Below are 11,659 nucleotides of genomic sequence, written 5' to 3'. Positions count from 1 at the left end.
AAGGAAGGAAGGAAGGAAGGAAGGAAGGAAGGAAGGAAGGAAGGAAGAAAGGAAGAAAGAAAGGAAGAGAAAGAAAAAGAAGGAAGGAAAGAAAGAGAGAGGGAGGGAGCAGAGGGAAGAGGGAGGAAGGGAGTCAGGAGAAAGGGAGCAAAGGAGGGAGGGAGAGAAGAAGGCAGATGGGAGAGAAAGAAAGAGGGAGAAAGGGAGAAAGGAAGGAAAAAAAGAAAGATGTGAGATAATAGTAAGAGATTACATAGATAAATTTGTTCAAGACAAAAGAAAGAAGGAAAGACAGAAAGGAGAAAGGAAGGAAGGAAGGAATAAAGGAAGGAAGGCAATAGCAAAAGAGCGCATTCATAGTTTAAATTTGTTCAAGTCCCCAGACCCAGACGAACTCTACCCCAGTATTATAAAAGAACTAGTCATAAACATTACCATTAATGATATTTGAAATATCATAAAAGTTAAGAGAGACTTCACAGAACTAAATTGTTAAATTAGAGAAAAAGAGAGAAGAACCTTCAAACTAAAGACCATAGAAACTTAATTTAATTACTTGCAGGAAGAGTGGTTTGAGGAAGAGTGTCTCTTGACTGTGTTGACTAGTGTTAAATGGGCCCTCACTCGTGGATGGTTGCTTGGACTTGAAGTTAGCAGATATGTTGACTCTTCTCTACAGCCTCCAGGAAGGACCCTGGTGGGCCATTTTTGTATCTCCACCTTGCCCATGACTATATATTTATATAACTTCAAGAAACCTTATACAGGAATTCAGGGGGGTGGAGCCAAGATGGAGTAGAAGCACGACCTTCCCGCGGCTCAGGCTTACACCTTCCCCAATCCATGTAAAAAAAGGACTCTAAACAAACTCTGGAGCTGCAGAACCCACAAAATGACACAAAGAAGCTAACCTCCTGCTGAGGACAGCCCGGAAGGCCGGCAGGAATCCAGCACAGCGCTCTGGAAGCAGAGCCCAGCCCCACGCTGAGGCTTTAGCCCCAGGGCGGGCCTGACCAGCCGCCTGCCAGAGGGACTCCAGATCAGCAGCAGCTGTGGCCATTTCCAGATTTATCAATACATAGATGCGAAGGCCAGTGCAGTCTGGACTTTGGGACCCAGTAAGTGGGAGTGCGTGGCTTCTACCCCCGGGGCAAGAAACCACTGAGACACCGGCACAGCCAACCAGTGTCACGTGGTGGCTTCAGCTCCTGGCCTGAAGAGTGTAGGGGGACCAAGCACCAGTCTGAGGGGTAATCGCTCTTGCTTTAACCTGCTTGGATCTGGATTGCAGTCTAGGGTGGAGGTCCTGGGGTGTGTGTCTAGCTTGCCAGAGCGTGTGGAGACCTCAGAGAGGGCACCCATCTAATACCTCCGGCAACTGAGAAAACCCCAGCATTTAGGACGAAAGCTCCCCTGTCTGGTGGCAGAGTCCTACTGTGGCAAAAAGCCCAAAAGTCAAATAATTGAGCGGCAAAATGAGCAGGCAAAGGAAGCACAGCAGACAGAAGATTCCAACGTTACACTCCTATTTTGGGGACAAGAAGGAGCAAGGCATGGAACAGGAGGAAAACAGTGAAGTCAGAACTTCTGCACCAAAAGCTTCAAAGGAAAATACAAGCTGGTTACAGGCCATAGAAGACCTTAAGAAGCAGATAAGAGAAGTGGAGGAAAAATTGGGAAGAGAAATAAGAACAATGCAAGAAAATTATGAAATGAGAGTCAACAGCTTGACTGAAGAAAATAATACCTTAAAAAACAGACTGACTCAAATGGCAAAGGAGGCTCAAAAAGGCAATGAGGAGAAGAATGCCTTAAAAAGTCGAATTTGCCAGATGGAAAAAGAATCTCAAAAGCTCAATGAGGAGAATCATTGCTTCAAAATTAGATTGGAGCAAATGGAAGCTAATGACTTTATGAGAAATCAAGATGCTGTTAAACAGATCCAAACAAATGAAAGAATAGAAGGCAATGTGAAATATCTCATGGGAAAAACCACTGACCTGGAAAATAGATCCAGGAGAGATAACTTAAAAATTATTGGACTACCTGAAAGCCATGATCAAAGTAAGAACCTAGAAAGCATGCTCCAGGAAGTTCTCCAAGAAAACTGTCCTGATGTTTTAGTACCAGAGGGCAAAATAGAGGTAGAAAGAATCCACCAATCACCTCCTGAAAAAGATCCCCAAAAGAAAACTCCTAGGAATATGATAGCCAGGTTCCGGGATTCCCAGATTAAGGAGAGAATATTACAAGCAGCCAGGAAGAAACAATTTGAATATTGTGGAAACACAATCAGAATAACCCAGGATCTGGCAGCTTCTACACTGAGGGATCGAAGGGCTTGGAATGTGATATTCCGGAGGTTAAGGGAGCTGGGATTAAAACCAAGAGTCACCTACCCAGCAAAACTGAGTATCATGTTTCAGGAGAAAACTTGGTCATTCAGTGGAATAGAGGACTTTCAAGCATTCTTGCTGAAAAAACCAGAGTGGAATAGAAAATTTGACATTCAGATACACGAAGCAAGAGAAGCATGAGAAGGTAAACAGGGAAAAGAAATCATAAGGAACTTATCAAAGTTGAACTATTAACATTCCTACATGGAAAAAAATAATTGTATTTTATGAAACTTTTCTCAGTAGTTGAAGTGATTAGAAATATATATATATATATATATATATATATATATATATATATATATATATATATGTCTATATATGAGGGTATATGGGCATATGAATACATATGTGAATGTGTGTATATATGTTTACAGGTATACATAGATAGAGGGCACAGGACCAATTTCACAGGGAGGGATGATACTTAAAAGGTGAAATTAAGAGGTGAGAGGAATATAATGAGAGGAGATGGGGAGAAACAGATTGGGGCAAACTATCATACAGAAGAGGCAAGGGAAAATGGTTACAATGGAGGGGAAGAATAGGAAGGCAAAAGGGAATGGGTCAACCTTATTCCCATTGAATCTGGCTTGAGGAGGGAGCGAAATACACACTAAATAGGGGATCTCACCCTCCAGGAGAATGGGGGGGGGGGTACAATGGAGGGGAAGAATAGGAAGGCAAAAGGGAATGGGTCAACCTTATTCCCATTGAATCTGGCTTGAGGAGGGAGCGAAATACACACTAAATAGGGGATCTCACCCTCCAGGAGAATAGGGGGGGAAGGGGATGAGAGGGGGGATGATGAAAGGGAGGGCAGGCTGGGGGGGAGGAGTTGTAAGCACCCACTTTTGAAAAGGGATGGGATCAAAGTAAAGAATAGAACAAGTGGGAGGTGGGATAGGAGGGAGGGAAATATTGTCAATCTTTTACAATATATCTACTACATTATTGTTTTGCATTAGCCGCACATGTACAACCTATACTGAACTGCTTGTCTTCCCAATGGGGGTGGGTGGCAGGGGGGGAAGGGAATGAATCTGGAATTGAAAGTTTTAAAATCAAATATTCAAATATATATGTATGTATATATATATATATTTGTGTGTGTATATGTGTGTATATATATATATATATACTATTGTTAATACCATCTTCCATGTAATTAAGAAATAAGATATACAGGCACTGAGGCATAGAGATCCAATGGAAAAGTAGAAACGGGTATGGGAGAAAATATGGGAGAGAGCAGATTGGAGGTGGGGATATCCTGTGGGACTGCTGTTTTGGGGGGATGGGTGGGGGGAAAACGGGGAGAAAATTTGTAACTCAAAATCTGGCGGAAACGAATGATGTAAATCAGAAGTTAATAAAGCATTAAAAAAAAGAAAGAAACCTTATACAGAGGATTGCAGGGAGAGCCCCTAGTCTCTGTTTAGGTCATGTGCTTCATATAAGCAAATGAAGGTGAAGTTAGCTCTTTGTCTTATTTCTTAGGAACAATGTTCTGATGGACTAAAACACAGTCAAAGAAACATGAGAGGAAAAAAAAGGCAAAATAAATGGTCAGGAAAAGACAATTATGGAATCACATAATTAGAATATAATGGACTCATATAAAGGGAACTTAGAGATTATCTTGTCCAACCTCATCATTTTACAAATGGAAAAACCAAGTCACAGAAAGAGTAAAGGGCTTGTCTAAAGTTACACAACTCATTAACAGCAGATATGGGGCTAGAGCCCAGGTCTCTTAGGTCTCATTTCATTATTCATTCTACTATACCACATTGCTTCTACTTATTTAAAAAAGAAAAAGTAGATGGAAAGGGATATCCACATCCAGAGAAAGAACTACAGAGTCTGAATGCAGACTGAAGCAAACTAATTGCTTTTTTTTTTAATTTTGTTTTATTCCTTCTTTCTCATTGTTCACTCCATTGGTTATAATCCTTCTTTAAAACTTGACAAATGTTTAATGTGAAGGTATTTGTAGATTTAATTGCATGAAACCATGGGGAGGAGTGGGGAGAAGAAAGAAGGGGAGAAAATTTGAAACTCAAGGGATTGTGGAACTGAATGTTGTAAACTAAAAGTAAATAAATTTTTAAAAAGAAAAAACAAATAAAAAAACACTTATGTAAACTTTGAAAAACCAATCATCTATCTATATAATGAAAGGTTTATGGCATTATTTTGGTAATAATTTGACTGGAAAGCTTGAATTTCCTCAGGATTATAGAGTCAATGAAGTTCTATGCATTTTGACCAAATTTTATAAAAATTAGAGAAGCTCATTAAATCTTACCCCTGTTCACCTTTTCCTGTTCTTGGATTTACTTTGATGAGATTATCAAGATCTTGGGCCCTTTAAACATTTAAAAACAAGTTCATGATAAGTAAAATTCTGATAAATGCTTAATATTAACATTGATATTATTAATAATTCATATGAAGATTAAGGAGGAAATATTGGAGGAAATTTATTACTAATATCCATTATATTTGGTAGTCTAGACCTAATTACAGCAAAATGTCTAACATTAAAATTGATATACCTTTTTGAGTTCCCATTTATTCTCAGAAGTTAAATTTTGTAAAATTCAAACTTAAATTAAACAAATCAGTCAACTGATTAGTATAGTTGTGGCTAGCCAAAAAAGTTTCATTTGACCCCTTTAAATTCTCCTTAAGTCAAATTTGAACTTGATGCACATTTGGTCATAATGTCATTTTTCACTAACAGAAAAGCCAAATTCTTTATCATAGTAACTGTACATTTTAGAAGAAAAGATTTTGGAGGGCAGCTAGGTGGTGCAGTGAGTAAAGTGCCAGCCCCGGAGTCAGGAGGACCCAAGTTTGGTTCCGGCCTCAGACACTTAACACCCACACAGAAAAACTAGCCATGTAACCTTGGGCAAGTTACTTAACCCCAACTGCCTTCCAAAAGGAAAAAAAAAAGATTTCCATAAATCTTACCCCTGGTTATTACTGTGGGTTGCAGGATTGACTTTGATTAGATTGTCCAGGTTTGAGCCCCTTTAAACATTGAAGAAAAGATCAGGTCAACTCCATATCAAGAAAATAAAACATTTCTTAAAACTGAGGAATAGTATAGATAACGTTCATAGGCATAACCCCCAGAAGGTCAAACATTGTCAATGAATATATTCTTACATATGCGGGAGCTCTCAATTTTACTTGAAAATCAGCTAGAGAAGCATCCATTTTCAGAATTCCAATCCCAACCATAGATACCATACTTAAACTCTGCTTTCCTCATAATATTTTGTAATACCAAAATTCATTGTCACCTATCCTATGTGAAGGGGAACACATTATTGCTACCAAGCCCAATGTGGAAGGGCAAACAGCAAGTGTCTTTAAGGCAACTTCAGAGAAACTTTATAACATGCAATGTTCCATGAAAAGCTTGCTAATCAATCACAGAGCTCACTGTATAAATATATAACTAATTTTGCTTTAATCTATTCAGTCTCTGTCTCCAGTTGTTTTATAACTTTGTGCTAAGGCTACAAATGGTTGCTTGTGTTAGCAACAAGCAATGCAAGGATCAAAAGCAGTTATAGCTCTAGAAATGGGACAAATAATACCTTTAAATATGAGATGAAATAATACATTACTAAAAAAAACCCATCATCGTTTTACTATTCAGCCTTCAGTATACTCCTTTCCATCTTAGTGAAATTTTATGTTTCTTATTACAACTACATATGTTTACCACATACTGCAGCATCAGCAAGACCTGCTCTGATGTACTGAGCCACCCAGATGTGGAACATGAATCCACATGTGGGTTTGCCTTTTATACCCTTTTCTCTGCACACTATGAGCCTAGAGAAGACCAGATTGAAGACTGTCTGAGGCTATAACTACCAAACATCAAACACTCAGATATTTGGAAACTTCCAGGTTTTTGAATGACATTATGTTTCCATCCAGATGTCTAAAATCATGTAACTATATCCTGAAAGTAGAGTCAACACTTTAGGAATAAATGAAACCCTTAAAGAAACAAGGGAACAATCAGTGGGGGCAGGAAAGACCGTAGCACCCAATCTTTCTCTAAACTGCTTCTGCTTTTCCAGGCATGTTCCTGAGCTGGAGTACTTCATGGAAAATCATTTCTTTGTTGTTGTTGCTGTTTTTTCAGAAGACATAGGATTTGAGTGTCACTTTATTACTTTCACAGAATTCAGTTTCTGTTTTTGAGCATGAATTTTAAAAGGATAAAGCAGGAAACTATAAATCTTACCCTGGAATATTTCTGTTTGCTGAGGGATTCTCTTTGATGTAGCTGTCAAGTTCTTGACCCCTTCAAGTGAAAAATAAAGTTCTGATCAGAATAAGTTTATATCAAATACATTCCTCATGACATCAATAAATGAATAATGTGTAAACTTGAAGAAAAATCTCAGCTGTCCATGATACACTGAAGTTTGATTCTCAGCGAGCACACTGAGACAAAGCTTTAGAACAAAACTAATATAAGAATTGGTTTTGACAATATATGTTTTTTACAATGTTTTTTCTTTTTTTTCCCCTTCTTTCTCAGTGGATGTGGAAGAAGTTGGGAGGACATGAAAAGAGATTTTTGATCATTAAAAAACTAAATTAAAAAATCTTTACCAGACCAAGTAATCTCCAGTTGGTCTTCAAAATGCGTGGACAAAATAAACTACAACTATCTTTCATTCAAAAAACAAAACCTCTAATGAAATGCCATCAAATGAAGATAAGAGTAATAATTCACACTTTGAAAAAAAACCTTAATAAAAACTGGAGCAAAGATATGTGTGGTGCACTTATTGAGGCAAAATAAAGCAGTGAACTAAGCAATATTTGAATCATTGAAAAGACAGACTCCACCTAAATTACCTGAAGAACAAATGTGTTTCCTCTGCTTACCAAAATAATTGTGGGACTGGGGCTCTCTGACTCTGGACATCATATCCCACTGAAAACATTTCAGTTCGACGGTAGTCACACTACTAGCAATAGATTTGGGGTTGGAGCTGTAACTTTGCTGACATAGGACCTTTCTGGAAGAGGAAACTCCCTCTCCCAAAGCCAGTACCTATTTGGCAGTATAGTCTTGGAGACTGCCTAGAGCACAGAGAGGTCAAGTGACTTGCCTAGCATTAATCAGAAAGTATGAATCAAATACTAACCAAATACTGCCCTTCATTGCTTTTTTTGGTTGTTATTCAGTTGTGTCCAAATCTTCTTGACCCTATTTGGGATTTTCTTGGCCAAGATACTAGAGTGGATGCCATTTTTTTTTCCAGCTCATTTTGCAGATGAGGAAACTAAGGCAAACAGGTTATGTGACTTGCTCAGGGTCACACAGCTAGTAAGTGGTTGAGGCCAGATTTGAACCCAGAAAGATGAATCTTCCTACATCCAGGCCCAGCACTCTATCTACTATACCACCTAGCTCATCCATACGTATATTGTTGTAAAGTTTACAGAATGTTAAGTTTATATGTTAAGTATGTTAAGGTTTATAGAAATTTATAGAATATATATGCTACCTCATTTGGCCTTTGTAATGTTTGTGAAATTCTTGGGATTGTTCCAAAAGATCAAATGAATTTTTTGTATGTGTGTGTGTGTGAATGAAATTTATGTAAATATATATATATATATGAAATCTGTATATATGTGTGTATAGATATATGTACACATATCCATATAAATATAAACACATGTATATACATAGATGTATGTGTGTATTTATATATGTATATATATAAAACACATACATAAATTTTATTTGATCTTTGGAACAGCCCCAAGAATTTTGCGAACATTAAAAAGTCTGAATGAGGTAGTGTATGTAACACATTTTGTAAACTTCAAAACACTATACAAATGTGAGCTACTCTTTTTTTTTTTAAAGCAATTAGGGTTAAATAACTTGCTCAAGGTTACATGGCCAGGTGTTTCTGGGTGGGTGCTAAGCGTCTGAGCCCAGGATTTGATCTCCAGGTCATCCCGACACTGGAGCCGGTGCTCCCACTCGCTGTGTTACCTGGCCGCACCTATGTGAGCTACTCTTACTGTTATTGTCATTATGCTCACCTTAAAGATAAGGGAGCTAAGTCTCTGTGGGTTTAAGTAGTTGCTCAGCATCACATAGCAATAAAATTTTGGAGCTGATAATCAATTCACAGTTCCGACTCTGACAGTCTCTGGACTAAGGACTGACAATAAGTTGGATTCCCCTATCCAGAATGAAAGAAAACCTTTAGGTTAAATTGAGGTTTAAAAGGTTGAAATCCCTGAATAACAAATACATAAAATGTTCATTTTGGTTGGAAAGAAAGAAAACCCAAGGCCAAAAATTCTATTTAACCTTTCAAAATAACAAGAAAAATAACAGTTCATCTTTGTATAGATCACTTTTCTGTTTACAATGTTGTTGTATTGTGTTGTTGTGTTGTGTTTTCCTCTCTGTGCAACCCTGCGGAATGGGTAGTTCAACTATTTTGTTGATTAGGGAACGGAATCTAAACTTAGAGTTAGGAAATTGACCAAATGTAGCCTTTTAATGGTATAAAGTAGACCTAACTGAGTAGAATATAAAGTCCCTGAGAGTGAGAACTGTCTCATTTTTGTTTTTGTTTTGGTTTTTTGTATTTCCAGTTCTTAGTACAGTGCCTTGAATAAACACTTGATTTTTGTTGTTGTTCAGTTGTTTCAGCTGTGTCAGACTCTTTGTGATTGATCCCATTTGCAGTTTTCTTAGCAAAGATATTGGAGTGGTTTGTTATTTCTTTCTCCAGCTCATTTTACAGATTAGGAAACTGAGACACACAGGGTTAAGTGACTTGCCCAGGATCCCACAACTAGTAATTCTGAGGTCAGATTTGAACTCAGGAAGATGAGGATTCCTGACTCCAGACCCAGAACTTTATCCACTGTGCCACCTAGCTGCCCATTAACACAATTTTGAACTTCCTATCTTCTGATTGCAAGGTCACACTTCTTTCCACTCTACTAGCTTGGTTCTCTCAAACACCATACCAGATGACCATATGCTACACCAAAGCACAAAATGCTATTTGAATTTATCGATCACATTTAGATTTCCAGTGTGTTTTCATTTTGAAAAGCAAGGACTCAATTTGAGCTTGAGCTTCCCCACTTCTATTTCAACCTTCCCAGATTAAACAAATTCTAATGCATTTATATAGGCAAGAGAAAGAGTAAAAAGCTCCACATATCCTACCTCTGGGTGTTTTTGTTCCTTTCAGTGTTCACCTTGATGACACTATCAAGATCTTGTTTTCTTTTAACAAAAAGAGAGGTTCCAGTTAGTGATGGTCAGCTGGAATACTATTCAAAAATATGAACAATGCCTTGATTTATGAAATGGTAAGAATATACGTTTTCTAAAACAGTATATAAATTTGGAAATATTAAATGTCAGGGAATATCATACCAGAACATGTAAAACTGGATTCATTTTAAAACAAACTGTCTCCTAAGAAAAAATGAGTAATATGATCCCCTCTTTTATCCTCAGGAAAAATAATGACAATTACTATTAATTTATTATGTAAAAATTTATTTAAACAATTTTAAAATTTCTTATTTAACAAAGACAACCTTATTCAAAGATACATGTCTTCTCTTGAGCCCAAAATGGGCATTGCAAAAGTAACCATTCTTTGCTGTATACAGCAAATCACTATTCAACAAAGTAGATACAATTAACTTTATAACTTAATATAATTAATTAATTACATTAAAAGTTATATTAATTAATATAACTTAATAACAATAAAAGGTCTTTATAATGTCATTATAATGACAAAGGAAAAGAAAGGAGAACTTACATTGTGTTCCATTTCCTTCTTGCCTTACCAACTGGGGTACTCCCCAGATCATAAGATCTCCAAAGACCGATACTGGAGGCACCACACCATGCTCGAGGTCAATTCCCTTGGGAGACTTAACCTTGTCATCTATGGAATCCCTGCCCTGTCCTGTCCTGCACTATCTTGCTTGGTGAGTTCATGAGGTTCATTACATATGGCCAGCCCCAGCCTCCACCTTCAGGATATCTTACTGCCGTATGTTCTTTCACCGCAGGTACCTTCCTTTCTTCTTCCTCTTCCTATCCTCACATTTTCTAGCTCTAGGATCTTAATCAAACCTGCCATGTTTTACTGGAAAAGATGTGTCAAAAACTCCCCTCTGACTCCATTTACCATCCCTATAGCTTTCTAAACCAAACATCACCGTCATTGCCATCTATCTATATCTATAAATACACACGTGTATTTATGTGTGTATGTATACACATTTATATATATATACATATGTGTATATATGCACATATACATACATATACACACATATATCTGTCTGTGTGTAGCTAGACACACAGACAGACAGATAGAGAGAGTCTTTCCTCATTAGAACGTGATCTCTTTCAGGTTTTGTTTCTATTTCTAGCATTTAGCACAGTATTTGGCACACAGTAAGCCAATATGATAAATGATTTCATTTGTCACTGAAGGTAAGAGAATTAATTCATCTCATGTATCAGGAGGCCATAGAAACCTCATGCATCAAGGTATTATTTAATTCCATAAGAAATGTGATCTAGGGATGAGTAGAGAAAGCAACAGAAGGTGTAGGCAGTATAGATTTTCTGCCATAGCAGTCACATTTATGCTACCTAAAAAACGAAAGAAGCTTTACCCTAATTATAGTGGCCATTCTCATCCCTAAAAAACATCAAAAGTCTAGCCTCTAGCCCTCCACAGAGGACCAAATCAGCCCCAAAGTCTGAGTGATACTATTCACAGAAGCCAGTTATTATATGATGCATAATTTATAATAATAGCTAACATTTATATAACACTTTAATGTTTACAATGTACTTTGCAAACATTATCTCACTTTATAACTACGACTCCTAGAGTTACTCTATCTCTCTCAGACAAAAGTAGGTTCCAGTTAGAGATAGTCAGCTAATATTACCATGTTTCCCCGATAATAAGACACTGTCTTATTATTTTTTTGGGACAGAAAAACACCAGAGGGCTTATTTTCAGGGGAGGGCTTATTTTAATGAACATTGACAGCAATTTTAATAAACAGGTAAATGTGAACAAAAAAATGTACCTCTATTCAATAAGCAAATCACTGGGGAAGAACAGGATGACTCGCTCACTGCTGCAGCTCTGATTGGATGCAGCTCGGAGTGCTGTGTGCATTTCACC

At 37.4% G+C, this 11,659-nt stretch overlaps 1 protein-coding gene across 1 annotated transcript in view; it reads right to left on the bottom strand.

The window, feature by feature from the left end:
• SCEL (sciellin) overlaps positions 1 to 11,659 on the bottom strand; it is a 147,051-nt gene that overhangs the window by 43,832 nt on the left and 91,560 nt on the right. The window contains exons 19-22 of the mRNA XM_069062662.1: positions 9,655 to 9,714; positions 6,676 to 6,735; positions 5,379 to 5,438; positions 4,708 to 4,767 (exon numbers count right to left, since the gene is read on the bottom strand). Of these exons, the coding sequence (XP_068918763.1) occupies positions 4,708 to 4,767; positions 5,379 to 5,438; positions 6,676 to 6,735; positions 9,655 to 9,714 (240 nt within the window). The remainder of the gene's footprint in view (positions 1 to 4,707; positions 4,768 to 5,378; positions 5,439 to 6,675; positions 6,736 to 9,654; positions 9,715 to 11,659) is intronic.

This window comes from Petaurus breviceps, unplaced genomic scaffold, assembly GCF_028583685.1.
Source record: "Petaurus breviceps papuanus isolate PSGF00001 unplaced genomic scaffold, PetGlider_PUasm1.0 90491, whole genome shotgun sequence".
NCBI lineage: Eukaryota > Metazoa > Chordata > Mammalia > Diprotodontia > Petauridae > Petaurus > Petaurus breviceps.
Note: the sequence above shows the minus strand (reverse complement) of the source record. Positions and strands in the feature narration are given on the sequence as shown.